Raw genomic sequence first — 18094 nt, 5'->3', positions numbered from 1 at the left:
ATGTTTCGCAATGCAAATTAGACTTCCAGAAATGTTTACCACATTTCAACTGCTTAAGACAAAAATACATGCCTAATTTCTTTCAAGATTGTGATGATGAAATAAAACAGAACACTCAGTAGACATCCTAAGATATGTGTTCATATTTAGTTAGTTAGTTGCCTTGTAAATAAGCCAGCAGTGCAGCGTTTGGCCACTAACTTAAACTGAAAACTTTGTTGAATAACAAGAACAATCAACAGTCAACTGCATCAGTCCTATAGCACAAAAGGCACACAGAGAGTGAAACAGAGAGAGTGAGAGAGATAGAAGGAAAGAGAGGGGGGAATGAGAGAGAGAATCAGAGTGAGAGAGAGAGGGAGAGAGAGAGAGAGAGAGAGAGAGGCGGGGGAGAGCGAGAGAGAGAGAGAGAGAGAGAGAGAGAAAGAGGCGGGGGAGAGCGAGATCTCTCTGAGGCACTCATCTCATAAACGCACTGTTTGTGTGGGAACAAATCAGGGCAGGGCTCATGTCCCATAAAGCCATAGTTCTAAGCTCTGAGCTCTGATTGGCAGCAGTAAGGCGTGGCTCTGCCCACTGCACTGCTGGCCAGAGATCTGTTATTGACAGTGCTGCTGTTTCCATCTCACTCATTAGCACTAGCATTAGCATGTAGCAACAAAACAACAACAGCAGCGCACATTGCTCCATCTCAGCACACGCTTGGCCTCCTCTCTGTCTCTCTCTCTGTCACAGCTCCCCTTGTGGACGAGAGATGCAGTGCAGACAGCAATGAAAACTTGCTAACACAATGCGTCTACTTTGGGAACGGAAAAAATGAAGAAGCTGTTTTTAAGGCTTTCAGAAGTTTACTTGCATGTTCGTCCTGAAACATTACCATGTATAAATGTCCTGGAAATTGCTCTTTTACCCATTTAGAATGCGTAATGCATAATTTGAAGCTAAACTAGTCATATTTATGCAGTCACTAGACACTTTATTGGGTGAACCTACTCTGTATCTGAGTCTAAGTGTCGACACCTTTTATAGTCAATTGTAAGTTATAATGCACTTTCTTTCTTGGCCTTGTACTCAGAAGTCAAGCAAATGACCGTACCTCAACTTCAACTGAAAGTCAAATGAGGCTTTGTTGGCCTCTTTCATGCATTCCATGCATAAACTGGATATTTAAATATAATTATAAATGCATACTCCTTGTGTAAACATTTGCAAATACAGCTGAAGCATAAACTGACTGTGAAGTCAGTGACAGCCCAAAGACAGCGCTTACAGGCATAGACTTGTGCCTAAGGGCTAAGAGTGTGAGTAGTTTTGAGAAGTTTACAGTGAAAATAGGCTTATTTATTTGACAGGGAGAGTTTTAACTTTATGTTCCAGTAACTAACTTCTCTCATTATGCATGATACCCACAAATTCAGACACACTGAAACGCATACTTTAGTTATGTTTTGTACAGTACTGAGCAAAAGATAGAGGCCACCTTCACATTTTAAATTCCAGTGAAAATGGCCATTAAGTGTAAGCTATCCATTTTTCACTGTCAAGAAAAAAACAAAATATATTGAACAGATTGTTATCTGTGTCATTATTTATATTTAGCGTGTCCACCATGTGCCTTTATTACAGTTTCTGTCTTTCAGAGAAAGTGCAGGGATGTTTTTCCACCAAAGTTTAGTCTCAGACGTTGGTTGTGGTTTCTGTGGCTTACAATCCAAGTAATGCAAAACATATTGAATGATGTAGAAGCTTGGACTTTTTTCAAAACTTTTCTGTCTGGATCCTTTTCTCAGTGAGGCCTTCTCGACAGCTACACATCCTTTCAGATTCATAGTGTTGAATCCCTTTTTTTTGCTATGTTGCTCAATCATTTTTGTATTATTATTCTATGTATCTAATCTCTTCAGAAATACCATCTGAAAATGAATAACCTGTACTTAAAGGGAATTTTGAATGGAGAATTGATAAATGAAGGATGGTCTCATATACGGATGTCAGGGCTGATGTGTGACAGAAGGATAGCAGCAAGAATGAAAGGGAAGGACAGTAGTGTGTCCTGCTATGATGTATGGTTTGGAGACTGTGGCTCTGTCTAAAAGACAGGAGGCTGAGCTGGAGGTGGCGGAGATGAAGATGCTGAGATTTTCTTTGGGAGTGACAAGGCTGGACAAGATTAGAAATGAGCAGATCAGAGGGACAGTGAAGGTGGAGCAGTTTGGAGATAAAGCCAGAGAGGCCAGGTTGAGATGGTTTGGACATGTGTTGAGCAGGAACAGTGGATATATTGGGCAAAGAATGTTGGAGATGGAGCTGCCGGGTAGAAGGAGAAGAGGTAGACCTCAGAGAAGGTTTATGGATGTAGTGAAGGTGGACATGGAGATGGTTGGTGTAAAAGTAGAGGAGGCAATGGATAGGGCAAGATAGAGGCAGATGATCCGCTGTGGCGACCCCTAAAGGGAGCAGCCGAAAGAAGAAGAACTCATATACAGTCAATGTCATATCAAAACCTTGTAAGTTATGTGACCACTCCATGATGACTGTACCATCAAAAATGATCCAGTGGAGTGGACCACAATTAGTATTTAATTAAATAAGTAAGTAAGTAAATAAATAAAGTTACTCTTGAACATGAACAGAGCAGATTACACAGGTATGGTAGCCTGTTAATGGACAATGACTGTGTATTTTACTCAAATGGTCTCTTTTAAAATCAAACTGCTTAAGTATTGTAACAGCTACAATTACAATTACACTGCTATGCGGTACCAAGAAATCTTTCACCAAGAATGGAGCTGACTTTATTAATGGAGGCCAAAAACCAAGTGTTTTAAGGGGGAAAGGGCATGGAAAACATGAGGAGCCATAAATAGAAACATTTGCTGCTTTATAATCCCTGTGATTGGAGCACAGCAAAACATTTAAAGAATTTATGAGCTATAACAGAATGTGGAACAACCTCACGAAACGCAAACTGGCTTCAGGCAGCGATTTTCTGCAAACTGTTGAACACACTTATCAGTGAAGATGCAGCATTGATCTGTATCTGAGCCATGGATGAATGCTGGCTAAATTACTCTGGCAAAAAAGACAAATACGTGTTTTGCTGCATGCTGCTGGAGTCTATAAACCAGTAAAAAAAAGGCTCAAGAGAGCTTCCGTTAAATCGAGGGGGAATTTGGACAATTCCACTTTTGGCAGCTAAGATAAACCAGTGGCCTCCCCAGGCCAGCACAGTTGGGCTTTAACCACACATAATCTCTGCTAGAAATGACCAGGTCAGTGTGCTGTTTTATATACTCATAAACCTGGTTCTGCATGTAAGTCTGCACAGTGCGTGTAGTTATTAATCTCCTAATGAATGAGCAGGCCTAGTAGTGAGGGTCCACTAGGACTATTTGTGGCATAATTAATAAGACATCCGCAGTACAGTTGCAATGCATATATCATGGAGTTCCAGTCCCACAACAGATGGAAGTGCTCCATGCTAATGTAGCTCTGCCAGCTCGAAGACGCCAGCCGGCCAGCTGCAGCTCAGTTATTACAGCTGCCCAGAAAATTATATGTACTTGATAGTCTTACTTAATCAGGTGTCACATTCTCAAACCACAGTGTGGCTTGAGGTTTACAGATGATAATTTCATGCAAATCATTAGGACATGCTAAACAAAGGGATGTTAAGTAAGTGATATTAGTTTGATTTCACATTCATTTTTGATTGACAGCCAATTTGCTAATCAGTATTAGCTTAATCAGTATGAAGGAGGATCGTTGTATTGTAGTTTTTTTGTTAGTCACTTTTTGTTTTTTGTTTTTTTTTGTTCATATAGGCAAATATGTGAGTTCAATCATTTAACTTGAGTTCTGAATGATTAATGGTCCCAGTGGAATTAGTCTAACTGTAAAAATAGCCTCACTTGCCTCTAGAGATAAAGACCCGTGGACAGAAATGTGCTGAAAGGGAAAAAAAAGAATTCAAAACAGTGAAAAATAAAATGAGGGGAGTAGAAGAAGAGATAAACACATGTTCAACAGAGCCAGCAGAACATCAGAGGAACACAGTCCAGAACATACAATATACTGGCCTGTCAAACATTCACAGCCACATAGTTCTACTGTAAAATAATTCATACTTGCTTGGCTGGTCCATCTCTAGAGTGCCAGTTAACTATATGTTACTTAACCCTTAAAAATATGGAATCTCTAAAGTTCACTACTCCTCTTAAAAGATGCTAAAATTGTCAGCAAAACTAGTGTAAATATATTTATATAATATGTAATAATTTATATATTTATATATACATTGTAATGTATATACTTTATATTCTTCTAATGATGACGTGATTAAAATATCAGCCATGGTATCATATCTGATGTACATTATGGCAAATACAGCATTTAACCTCTTAGGCTCAAATTGATTCTTCAGTCTCTTAACTACAATAAATAGTTTCATTGTACACTCTTCAAAATAAAGGCTTCTGAAAAGGATGGGTTCATGGATTTCAGGAAGGTATTTTTTTTTTGGGGGGGGGGTGTCTGATCCTCTAATTAGGATGTGACCCCCCCCAAAGGAAGTAAAAATGTTGGGGTTGGGGAGGATCTTGAAATATATTACGATAAAAAAGTGATTCTAAATGTTTGAGTGCTAGTGTACCACTACTCTAGTCTCGTAAAATATGTAAGAGGTAGCAGTCCCCCCTGAATGTCAGCATATAATTCACACTCTGGTTTTAAATGGTTCTTGCCTCGAATATATTGCTTATGAAACAATATATATTTGGTATAGAACCATATATGGAGGTTCTTTAAACTTTAATGTTTTTTATACCCACGCATTTCATTTAAAGAGCCATCTGGATCAACTGTGGTTCTTCTATGGCATTTCCCCATAGACCTCTTTTCAGCTCCCTTATTTTCAAGAATATACTAGCTGAATAATTTATAGTAGTTCATGGGTTTTAAGCCCTAAGCCCTTAATCAAATAATAGGTCTTCAATTCAGGAGTTAATACACACTTCCCAACTAAAAGTATGAAAGTTAAGCACATCATAATAAGGCCAGCAGAGAGAAAAACTGCACCCTGAGGGTTAGATTATGCATGCTGCACTGCATGGATGGATGCTACTCACCTGCCAGGTTGTCCAAGTCTTTGTCCTGCAGCAGGCTAACGGCATCATCCTCGCCCTCCAGCATCAGCTCAGCCTCCGAGTTCTGGCTGACCACGGCCTGGCTGCGGAAACTCTTCCTCCCCTTCACAACATCCTCTTCCTCTTGGCCTGCAAAACGTGAAGAGAAGGACATGCCTGAGTAATGTGCCCTGTCAACAAGGCTGACTGTGATTTGTGATCATTTTAAGTTTGTGGCTTATACATGGAACCATCATAAAAATGACAATGCACACTGTTTTAACTGCATATGAGCCAAAAAGAATTAAGAGTACAAAGAGCTACCAAAGTGGTAACCACTCCCTATGTACAAAAAACTTTATGTACTTTATAATGCACTAGTATGTCCTTATTAACCCTTAACAAGCTGAAAGCTATTAATTAGCTAGCTGTTCATTATTACTGTGTTAAGCAATAGCTAGGGTGAAGTGAGCATTATCGAGAGCACTTGTAATGCCATTATTGAGCCTTAGGAAGCAAGTAGCTGATAACCAACTAGCTGCTCCTAAGCTGCTCTACAGTAGTCATTGGTTTTCATGGATTTGACTCTTATTTTCAATGTGATGTGCTTCCAAAAGAAGTCACTCATTTTCACAAATCTATTTCTCCTTGTTACTCTGACAGGCCTCTAACAGCAGTCAATTTCTTTTTTGGAATTTCATATTCACTGTTGTATAGTCATTGTCAAATCCTTATTCTTTATTTATATTGTTCTTCTATTAGTGTTTGATATATGGTGTCGACTAGAGGAGGATGGGTTCACTGTTTAAGCCTCAGTTCCGCTCATGGTTTAAAGAGTTTTTCTTGCCACTGTCACCCTCGTCCTGTCCATTTTGGTTAGGACTCAGCTTTTCTGTAAAGCAGCTTTGTGAAAACATCTGTTGTAAATAGTGCTATATGAATAAATCTTGAATTGAATCACTACTTTAATCAACAACTAAAGTGAATTATTGGTCAATAGAAATCTAAAGATTTCACTTTTGAAATTAATTGTCAGCTAATTAGCTGCTATTAGCTTGATAAGGATTAATAAGGATTCAATAATGGACACCTAAAATATTGTGGGAAAGATTTTGATGTATAACTGACAGGCTTTCACAGATCGTTCAGAATCTCTATAATTCAGTGGTTGAGATGTAAACAAAGACCAGAGGTTACAGTGGCTAATCTAAATACATCCATTTTATTTATTATGCAAAATGACCAGTGAAGCGACATGTGTCTTTCGAGTTTTTGGGTGTAATGATGTTGATGATAACATAATGGTAAAGCATTGTATCAGGACTATTTTACCTTACAACGCCCTGCATGGATTTCAAAATCTTATCTCAGCACTATGGTAGGACACTGTCTCAGCCATTATGTAGCATATTTATAACTATTTTGCATAAAAGTGAGGTACTTTTTAGAGATATTAAGAGACAGTCAACAATTCTGACTAGAGTTTTTCTAGAACTGAGCTTTTCACATCAAACCACTCTGAATGACTTAGTTTACACTCTGAATGACTTTGTTTACATCTTAACCATTGAAATACGCAGAGGATGCTGGAATCAGTTTTGCATTTTCATCATACTTGACTTAAATTACTAAAGAGTCATTAATTACCAACTAGTTCTGTAATAGGACTTAATATGTGAATCACAAGGCCTCTTATATTAAATATACTCCTATATTCCTATACTAAATGCTGAATCTATTTTGTTATATGCAAATTCATTGACTTCTTTCTGAACTGTAGATAGGTAGTATCACTGCATAGACACCTGATCTATACTTGTTCAGACTAAACATAAAATACAGTGGCACAGAATCATATCGAGTTCTCTAATGTGATATCACATCGGATAATTCTTTTCATTTCATAACTGCTCACGTCAAAAGCCATGATGGAAAATGCACCGACGTGAAGCCTTCATCTTGGGCTGGCCCCTCCTCACCCTGCTGTTTATAAGACATGCTTAATGACAAAACACTCTTACTCTCGCTTAAAGAGGCTCGTGAAAAAGGCTGTACAGATGTGTCCACATCTCAGAGTCCATTAGGCGCAGCACGAGCCGCTCACGGCACTCAGACGAGAATGAGATTGAACCGACAGCACAATTAAGAGACTGCAGATACCGCCAAAACTCATCACCAGGCCTTGGCCAGACTGAAAGGGAGAAAAATGATGTGCAAGGGTGTAGCCATTCCTCTGGCGAACAAAGACAACACAGGGGAAAGAAAAGCATTCATCTGCTTTAATTACTCAAAAAAAAAAAAAAAAAGTGCAGGCAGGCCTGTCACACATCGCTGCACATACGCGTCCGCATGGATTTGTCTTCTTTAAGGTCAGATTTGCAGGAGAAACTAGAACAGAGATGCTGAGAATGAAAAGGGAAAAAAATATGAACTGCTTATCAGAAAACGTGGTGGTGTCTGACACTCTTTTGACATGTTTCCTTTCAGCAGAACTCCTAAAGCGCTCCCAGCGCTCCCCTGAGGTTCGCCTAGCACGTCTCATAGGGGTCGGATTTGACTGTCATCAGTGCTGCTACCACAGCGAAGGCAGGGAAGGGGGGAAAAAAAAGCGAAATCCTAACGGCCTTCCTGCTCTGCTTCCCATCCGGCGGGCTTTCATCGGAAAGCAGGAACGCTTTTCGGAAACGGAGAGCGTGTAAGGTTCAGAGGCAGAGAGCCAGCCAATGGTCATGGATCAAAGGCATGCGAGTGAAACTTAAGAGTGTAATTCTGTAAACCGTCATTATAGCTGCATTAAAGGCGGGCACACCGACGGAGGGGGGACAGGCCCTGATTGGCAAAGATGGAGCTGAGCACCACAGTGCAAAGCAGACAAAATAAACCAGTCCGATCCTGACAAGAAAACGATCCTTGGCGGACACAGGGGGAAAAAAAGAATGTTCAACTTCTTTTTTCATGCACAAATCAGTTTAGCTGCCACAAAAGAACAGAGACGAAAAGCAGAGACGAGTCAGTAAATGGGCAGAAATGTGGGGAGAAAAGAGACAGACAAACATGCTGTCATGAACAGTGATATGCCACTGAATGATAGCACTCTGATAGACCTTCTAGATGTTCTCAAATAAAGGCACTTCAGTAACAAAGACATCCATTTGTCAACATTAGTGCTGAGGCGTGAAGGGGCTTCTGGGCTCCATTTCACTTCTCTTTTCCAGCCAAGAGCCAGAGTAAACCCAGAGCCCACTCAGCTTCTGGTGTCTACCAACGTCCAGGACGGTGGCCAGACCATACCTATGGTTACATGCAGAAAGAGCAGCCAGAGCTGGTTACCAAGCAGAGCGAGGCCTTGTCGGATTCATCATGTTGACATAAATAAAATATATTACATCAACCCAATTATTGCCAAAAGTCTGACAAATTTCATCTGTTGTAATTTGAATCAAGTTAATTTAATGCATCACTTTCCTCCAGTATGGCCACACATCCATAGGCTAATCTACCCCGGGTGCAGTTCTGACATCGCATGCTAGAAATGAGAAAAAGCAGGTAATACATGTTCTGCCAAATTCTGAGCTTCTGAGGCAAGAAACTATGAGGAGGAATGAAGCTAATGAAGAGCCAGGGTGGAACCGAATTGAGTGTGGGTTGGAAATTACAGTTAGTCACCACATAAAATCAAGCTAAAACTTTCGGAAAATAAGCTTGTTCACCATAGCAAGCAGACTATACAGCTTGGTTTTAGGCTGATGTGGCACAGCTGGGATGTGAGCCTAAAGCTAAAAATGAATGAACTGAGAGCCCACTATATAGAATCAGAGCTCTCTGTGTGCTTCCATGTTGTCTATCACTGCATAAAAGATGCACAAGTCTTTAATTATTGATGGAGGTACTATTTTTTCTCTGCACAAGGGTTGATTCAGAGTGCAATTCAGATTGGAGCTTATTATTGCTTTGGTTAATCAGAGCATTGATAAAACATTACAAAATAACAATGGCATCGAGACATCATATTATTAAAGTAGGAAAGCAGACAAAACTCAGAAATAGTTATGTTTTTGTATCAGCCATGAAGTGCATTTAGAAAGCAAGTGTGAGAATAAACACTCTTGGGAATATAACACCAAAAAGGTTCTATATAACAATATGGAACCTTTTTGGGTGCTATAGCAGTGGTTCATAAACTTCTCCTCAGGGAGCTCCAGACAGTTTTTCTCTATGAGCGATTATGTATTGAGAGCTGGTTCGAAGCCATGTGGAGCATGCAGGGGGTCCTGAGGAACGGTTTGAGAAACACTGCTACATAGAATGATTTATAGATGGTTGTTTTACAAACAGGTTCTAAATCAAAACATTATACACTCCAATAATAATAATAGTAAACCTACTTTTACTATTACTGCTACTGCTACTAACACTAGGGGTGTAATGGTGTAATGTTATGAAGTTTATGAAAAACACTAGAGCTGGGAGGCAAGAGGAGTGCTGGAGTGAGTAGTTGATTGGTGTTTATTCTTTACAAACATTGCTGTTCAAGCAATACAATAAGCTGCTGTTGGAAATAAACCTCATATCTCAATTTGTGTCATTTTTCAGTTTTTGACATAATTTGAAAATACATTTTGCCCTTTACACACTGTGTGTAAATTTCATGATGAATAGACCAAAAGAAGTTACTTGGAAAAACATCTGGTTCCACTGACTTACATGAAAAAAGTAAAGTATGTTTTTTCTTCTCCAGTAAAGTTATCATTTTGGAGATACAAGGATTTGTTCTGAGAGCAGCAAATTTCCTTAAACGCCATAAGTAATAGACTGTCCATTCTCCATGGTGCATTGTCAGATCTCAGTAGTATCCCTAACCAATGCAAATAATATTACTACTAATGTTATAATGTTATTATATATATATATATATATATATATATATATATATGTGTGTGTGTGTGTGTGTGTGTGTGTGTGTGTGTGTGTGTGTGCGTGCAATGGTTTTGAGTGTAAAATGAGTCTGTTGTTCAGGGTTGCTCCTCTTCCTCTTCGAAGGGGTATGAATAGAGGGAAAAAATGCACTTGCACAACAACATAGGCTGTGGCGAAAGAGACTTTACAGTTTGTGCAAGCGGCTTCTGAGGTGGAAACACTTGAGTGTTCGGTAGTTTTACTGTCCAATATGGAACAGATAAAGGCTGAGAGGCTTCAAGGAGGCCCCCCTCAACTTATATTATTGTTGCCAAGGGTCCATGTTTTATATATCGCTGGAGCTCCGGGGTATTCTGTGGCATGGGCCGTACACTTTTATTGCCTGACTCTGTAGTCGAGGAGCATGTGTTTCTCTGGGGCTTTTGGGTATTAGGCTACTCCCACCATCCTAGAGCATAAAAAAGAAATGGGAGAGAAGAAATGACATAATGTTCTGCTTAAGCACCAACTGCACCCACTGGTAATTTTTTATTTTTTTTCCTCTTAGGCCAGTAACGGATAGCTGACATGTGCAACTGACCAGAATACATAATATAGGCATGCTGCTAAAGTATGTGACCTAAGCCACCCCGTGGTGTATGCATCCATGCGGTAAATTAATATATTACGTCTAAAATGACATGTTGTGCTGCCCTGGTGTTTCACATGTGTATTAAGTGTATTCCATAGAAACACTGAACGTCCTCCACTGATCTTCGGCAAGCCCATTAAAATGCCTGAGAGGGTTGCGCTCATCTATCAAACACCAGGGACTTGGCGGCATCCATTTCACAGTCGCCTTGTTTCCGTATTCTCCAGAGAGAAACTCCACCCCATACAGTGAAATCAGAGCTCTGTTCTGGGCTTTTGTAATAGTTTTACTCATACAAGAAACATCTCGCATCATGCACACAGAACCAATATGGCTGATCGCTTTGAAACCCCCCCCCTGCATTCTCAAAACAGGTCCTGTTAGGACATCGACTGCTCCTATATGCGATAGCCGTCCACGCTAGCTTGTAATCCACTCAGAGAGGTGATACATGTCATCATTTAGCCACAAACTTGTGTAAACTTCATTTCCTCCTCTTCTCTTTCATCCTGGCCGGTTTCAGCTGTTGTCTGTCTGATTTCCGGGTTCGCTCTCCCACGCACCATAGAAGCATCCCGCTGCACTGACAAGAGAGCTCAGCATTAAAGCAGCAAAATCCTTCACAGGCATGTGTGTAGGCGGAGGGGAAAACAGAATACTCTCAAAAATGCATTAGCGGTGACATTTTCAAAATTCTCCCTAGATCAAAGACCACGGCAAACAGACTCTTACTGTATGTCAGCTTCTCTTCTGACTTTATCGTATCTCTTCCCAGTACACTGGAAAAAGCAATGCATGGAACGTACCTGATTCAAATCATTTCCACATGAATGTGCTCTAAATAAAGGTTCCTAAGTGGTTCTTGGCTTGGACATGTGGCTCCACTAAAAAGGAATATTGGTGCAGAACCTCTACATTACGTAGAGGTTCTTTCAAGAAACAGTTCAACAAAAAAATCTAATTTATTCCACTTTCCACTTATCCCAGATGTTGCTGATGAGCCAAGACATGTTTGGTGTCAAGCTATTAACACTGCTAATAAACCCTGGAATTTAGTAGTCACCCAAATAGCCCAAATTCTTTTTGTGAATGTATTACCTCGTTCCTCTTTCAAGCCACTCAAACCACATCCAGGTCAAACAGACTTGCTGATGTGGTTTCAGACACAGCATCACTGCTACTTCACACAACACCAGGGGATGGTAAAGAAAGACTGGATCAAATTCCTTCTTCTTTCTGACGGTCATTGTCACAAATTCTACATCAGTACTTCTACTGGGGTGGTGTGTGAATGTAAACTCTACTGTGTAAAGTGACTGCCCCCAGCTAGGTTCATTTTTATAGTTCACAGTAAGTCATACTGGGCCAGATTCATGAAACGCTCTGACAAATTTACTGTGATGTTAAAAGCAAATAACCTAAAGCATTAATACACAAGTATTACCATCGAGTTTTACTGCTTACATGATGTGAGTTGTGGCTGTGCTTTTATCTGATATACGTGTACAGGTAGCGATTTATTACACGACACAATTGTGTCACACATGCTTGAACAGGATTCCAGACAAGCAGATTTAACTGGCACTGCGCTTAAAACAGCCTCTTCTTCCGGTGACAAATTCAATGTTTCACAAATCCTGCTCCAGTGTATGCAAAGTAAGTTCAGCTTGTAATCGGAACAAGTCATTTGACATGTGGAGATTCTAAATACATGTGTATTGTATAATCAATTTTTTTGATGCAGGCAGTTTTTGCTTTTCCAATTTGGAATTCAATTTAAAAACTAGTAAAAATTAATGGTCACACTTTATCTGGTCTCCTACAGATGATCTACAGTTACTTAAATCATTAACAAACTTTCCAGTGATGTTCAGTTGATTATAAACAACATTATGGTTAGGGTTAAGGTTAGGAGTAGATGTAGGTTTTGGCTTGTGGTTAAGGTTAGGGCTTGGTTTAGGGTTAGGGATACACTTAATAAGCTTTTTCACACTGCATGTGCAGTTCAGTTGCATTTGAAAGCTATTTAGTTGAATGTTACTTATAAACAGACTGAACATTTACAAAGCATCTGTAGAGGACCATCCAAACAAAGTGTTACCAAAGTCATTTCTTACTAAACAATACCAATTTTTTCATTGTTTTAACTTAAAATATCACGTTTTACAGGTGCACATTTTCACATGTGCAAACAAAATTCCTGATAACAATTTGACTGAAATGTAATTTTCACGCATGTAAGGTGAATCTGAGATTAAAAATAGGGGATAAAAGCTAAAATGACTGCCATAGTAATTAGAATTTCAGTGTGTCAATTAATTTTTTTATTGTAATAAAACTAATAATATAAAACCTTTTTCTTATCCATGAGAAATAAAATCTTACATCTTAAAAGGTCAGTCCTACAATTAAGTTTTACAGTTTTTTATATATATCTTAGTATGTAATTAGGATTTAGTATTTAGGATTTATAGACCGGTCCAGTGTGTATCCTGCCTTCTGCCTGATGACCGCTGGTATAGGCTCCAGCACCCCCCGTGACCCAGAAGGAGAAGTGGCTTTGAAGATCTGCCTAGAACACTGCCGAAAATACCGCAGCACTTGTCAACACCACTTTATGAACAGGTCTTATTTACTGTGTTGCACATTTGGCACGGTGCAGCTCTGTTACTGCTGAGTTTTATTAATCTGGCCCAATGTGTCCTAAACCACATCAAGAAGTTTGCACAACCTTAATGAAGACCTGGGTGCAAATAGAAAAAACGGTGTATTTACAGAAATAATTTGGGTGACTACTAGTGAGTTCTGGGTGAGTTCTAGTGTTTGTTACAAATGTTAACTTTAGGGCGTACATTCAGTGACTGTGACATTCATGCATTAGTGTGATGTGCAAGGAAAAAAAGAAAAGCAACTGTTCCTCAGGTGACCGTGAATATCAATGCCGGATGCTTTTAGACTATATAAGCAAGAACAGTTAGCACAGTAAGCACATAAAGCACTCATTTCAAAGACTGATGCACTTTTGAGAGTTCAGACACTGGTCTACAAAGACACTGGTCCTCAGGGATGTGGGAAAAGTGAAGAGTGCATGTGCAGCATATACAAAGGGAACAGTACTGGCCTAAATGGTTGACTCTTACAGTGAGGGGGTCCAGTAGCTCTGTTATGTTGTTGGGGACAATATACTGGCATGGTTTGGGTCCACTCATCAGGGACGGGTCACTGCAAATCAAAAGTTATTCTGACTGAGCATCTTTATCCTATGATGAAACACTTCTACAGTGATCCACAGGTTACTGAGGGTCACTGAATGGTTTGGTGAGTACAAAGTGACCGGATCTCAACCTACCCTATGGTAAAGTCTACACCAAACTGTTAGCCTCACCACCACAATCACTTAAACAACAGTGTAGGGAATATCTTTTGGAACAATGCCCTCCATCCCTCCTGTGCAGGTACAGAGAAATCTTGAAGATATTCAATATTCTGTCTGCTCGCTGTGGTCCAGACTAGGTCACTTCATGTTAGCTTTTCCTTTGTCACCCATCTGTATGTACTTTACAACAGTACCTGCACTAAGAGACATTCCTTGTCCATTTTGTCCTTCATGAACAAAGATTCTTATTAGGAAACTTGTAGAAATGCTTCTACATAGAAAAAATGGTTCTGTGATTGTCGCAAGTCTACTACAGAAGACCCCTTCTGCCAAAAGTGTAGGGTCCAAAAGAAGTTGATGGTGAGCTGCTCTTTTACTGTCTGTCTCAACACCCCCTGCCCTCCACCAACCATTCCAATAACAAGCTATAAAGATCTCTGTCCGGCAGACTTCAGGTCAGGGTGGAAGCACTCACCTGAAAACGAGACCACAAGGACACCTGCAGGCAGAACAGGCTGTTAAAGAGTGGGATCAATATTAACCTGACTTCCATTTCATGCTTGCCCAATTCCAATCAGCTAACAATATACTCAGGCCACGGCGAGTAAGGGGAGAAGCCGAAGCAGGATGAGACCCAGCCCAAATGGCTCGTTACACTGTCAGCGCAACTAATAGACGGAGAGGTGAGGTTTAAAAGCAGACTTTTTTTTTCCCACAAACACGCTTTTGCACTAAAGCAGCACTAAAGGTTAATGGTCTCTGGAAATGTACATGGGAGCAGCACACCATCTTTTGTTATTTATCAGCTGGTTATAAAAATTGGTCAGAGAATTTGAGGTCTTATTAAACTTTGAACTTTTAAAATTACTGGGGGTTCAAAAATAGCCAAGGAAAATGAGGATAAATTGCAGTGAATTAGATATAATGATGCTGTTTTTATGGTGGCTCTACCATTTTTCTAACGAAACCGAAACATCTCTCCTTTCCTATCACATCGTTTCGCTTGGAGGAGAGATGAAAAACTGTAAGCGAACACTTTTGACAATCTGACAAGCAGTTTGAAAATATGTCACTCTGAATAAATACAAGACCCTACTGACTTTAGTGAAAATGCCAGAGATTTGATTTGAGCGATTCGTCAAACTCTCCCATTCCTGGAACTCAAAAGAATGAGGCTTTATTTATGTTCACCCTCACTGGTTATTTCCGCCTAACCACCTACCTTCACGCACTCACAAAAGCAGCTGTGGGGCCCAAGAGACTTCTGTTCTGGGGATTTTTCGAAGTGGACCCCACTGTAAGTTCAGCTAACTACTCCATGATGTTTCCTCAGTTCAAGTCTAATGTATTCTACCTGCTGAATAACCCAGCCAAGCAACTTCCATGCTGCAACAATCCAAGGAAGACCTACCATTTTGAAAATGGTCTCTTGTGAAGGCGTGTATTTAGATGTGTTAGGTATACTTCAGTTTATCAATTAATGATAGAACTAATAAAAGCAATAATACCTGATTTAAATTCATTTTGCCAATGAAATTAGATACAGGAGTATTTACAACAACAGAAAAAAACACATTTATATCCTTTACAACAACAGAAAAACAATAAGAAAATGGCAAATCGTGCTCTCAAAAAGCTTGATCCTGACACGACACACCTGGGACTATCTGTAGACTTCTAAGGGTTAAGAGAAAACCTCTTTTGTATGAAATCCATATAAGTAATAGGCACTGGACTATCCTTCTCCTCCCTCAGCAAGTCTGCATGGATTATGCTACAGCCTATCCCTTTCACATGACAAGCTTATGCATTATTCCTCTCATTACAGACTCAAAGAGCGCACAGAACTTCAACAAGTCCTCAATCACAGCAGCCCACAGCCCCCAGCACTCTGATAGCACAGCAAGGACAAACGACAGAAGATGAGAAGCAGAACGGTTGAATATGTGTGCTTGCGTATGATATATAATCCACTCTGTATGGAATAACAGAGGAATATTGAAATCTGTATGATTTAACTGATGGATAAAAATCGACTATATATTTTGATTATGCAGTAGGTTTTCTTTGGCTTTTTTTGAGCACATTTAAACCCCCAACAGTGTCTTTGAAGAATTCTCTACAGATGTGTTTCATTTGGATACTGCAGTACTTCAGAATACATTGATCTATAACCCTCAAAAGGGTCCATATGTTCAACTTATCTATAAGTTTCATAGTAAGTATAGTAGTTATATTAGTAACTGAATAATAGGTCTTTAGAAGTTAAAAGTGGTAAATAATGTACCCTTACACAGCTTCAAGATCATAGTCAGGGGCTGTGTTACAGGAACATCCTCACTCTGAAATCTTAACACTTTCATCACCATGGCAACTCATTTTTTGCAAAATAACATTTCTTTTTTTCATTTCTACTGAGGTCTTGCACAACTTTGAGAGCCTACGTTCTCCAGTATTACAAATTTATATTGCAAAAATATTGGGGAATAGAAACTGGAATTGTGGAGTAGTGATAAGTTGTCCAGTGGGGTGAGACACGACCACAGTATTCCAAACTTTATTTGACCAAGGTTACTAAAACTTACAATTCATCACACTTTGGTTTTGTTTACATTGTTCACAAAGACAGCTGTTTAATGGCACACTCAGAAAAGATGGTTCTTGAAGGGTTCTTTAGTAAAGAAAAAGTTTCTAAACAGAACCATGAATTCTGATTAAAGAGTTTCTTTGCATCATTAAATGGTTTTTGGTGCTATATAGAACCTTTTTCAAAAATCTTATATAGAGAATCAGCTACAGCACATTATCCATCTACATCTATATGAATAACTATTTTATGATTTTAAAAAACCCTTTAATCATGCAAATGGTTCTTTGCATGTTTATGGTTCTAGACAGAACCATTTTCTTTACTAGAGAACCCTTAAAGAACCATGAGTTTTAGGTGTATAGTTAGGCAGCTGCATTTATGAGAAATGAAAAACAAAACCAAAGTGTGAGGAACTGGACATTTTAGAAACCTATTTGGTGCTACAGTATGTAGAACCATATTCAACACATTCTCCATCACTCTGAAATTAACTACTTTTTTCCCAGTACCACTTCTCAAATCTTTACATATATGTATCCTTGATATAACTACTGTACTGGGGTCTTATCCTTCAGTGTGTTTTCTACCACTGCTGACATCCAAAATATGTTCATAAGGAAAACGGAACATAAGAAAGAAAAAACAAGATCTCAGTGGTAATTACTGTAGCTGTGATATGAACAGGGGCCACCTGCAGATCACAGAGCAGCTGGCAGGCCTACATCGTCTGAGTATGAGTGTGTGTGCATGTACACAGTGGCCAACTGACAGGACTTGCCTGAAACAGTCACAAAATGCCAGACAGGATATATACATAAACAGTGATCTCTGCAAGTACTGTTGAGAATCTTACAAACGCTACTCACTTTATCTAAAAAATATATCCCTAAAGTGTAAGAGTCTGTATGGGGGACCACAATTTAAATTTTTACTCTCATAATTGCAAAATTAACATTGTTCATAATAGTAGTAACTGCATAATTAGGGGTAATTCAGTTCAAATGTAAAATACTGTACATAATGCAATCCTACATCCAGCAGCTGGACGTAACTGACTTGCCTAGCAAAAACAAGCTCATCTATCTCAGTCTGCTGAGCAACAGCCACTTCATTTTCTCCATGAAGATTTCACTGAGAATATCCATTGGTGTTGGGCACAGAAGATGAGCCAATCTATTGTGCTTGTGAATCTATAGATTTGCCCTTGTTCACTTAATACACCCTTCTGCTTTCTCCTATTCAGCCCAGGGCCCAGAGGAGAAGGGCCTGGAGTGGTTAATAGTATTGAACCGCTTCCTTTTAAAAGGCGGTGTTGCGTGACACCGAGCCAAATCGACAGTGCGTGTGGTGGGCAGCACTACAAGATCAAATGGGTCAATGAAGGAAAGTTTGAGAGCGAGACGCAGAAACAGTGAAAAAAAAATGCAATTTGTCTCTCAACTCTGCATGTTGGTGGA

General features: G+C 39.5%; 1 protein-coding gene across 5 annotated transcripts in view; it reads right to left on the bottom strand.

Moving 5' to 3' along the window:
• Nucleotides 1–18094, bottom strand: part of nbeab (neurobeachin b) — a 481645-nt gene that overhangs the window by 141085 nt on the left and 322466 nt on the right. For all 5 annotated transcript variants that reach the window (XM_037546398.1, XM_037546400.1, XM_037546401.1 and 2 more), the window contains one exon: nucleotides 5127–5273. In XM_037546398.1, coding sequence (XP_037402295.1) covers nucleotides 5127–5273 — 147 coding nt within the window. The remainder of the gene's footprint in view (nucleotides 1–5126; nucleotides 5274–18094) is intronic.

This window comes from Pygocentrus nattereri, chromosome 17 (genome assembly GCF_015220715.1).
Source record: "Pygocentrus nattereri isolate fPygNat1 chromosome 17, fPygNat1.pri, whole genome shotgun sequence".
Classification (NCBI taxonomy): domain Eukaryota; kingdom Metazoa; phylum Chordata; class Actinopteri; order Characiformes; family Serrasalmidae; genus Pygocentrus; species Pygocentrus nattereri.
The sequence above is the reverse complement of the archived record's forward strand: the minus strand, read 5'-3'. Positions and strand labels throughout refer to the sequence as shown.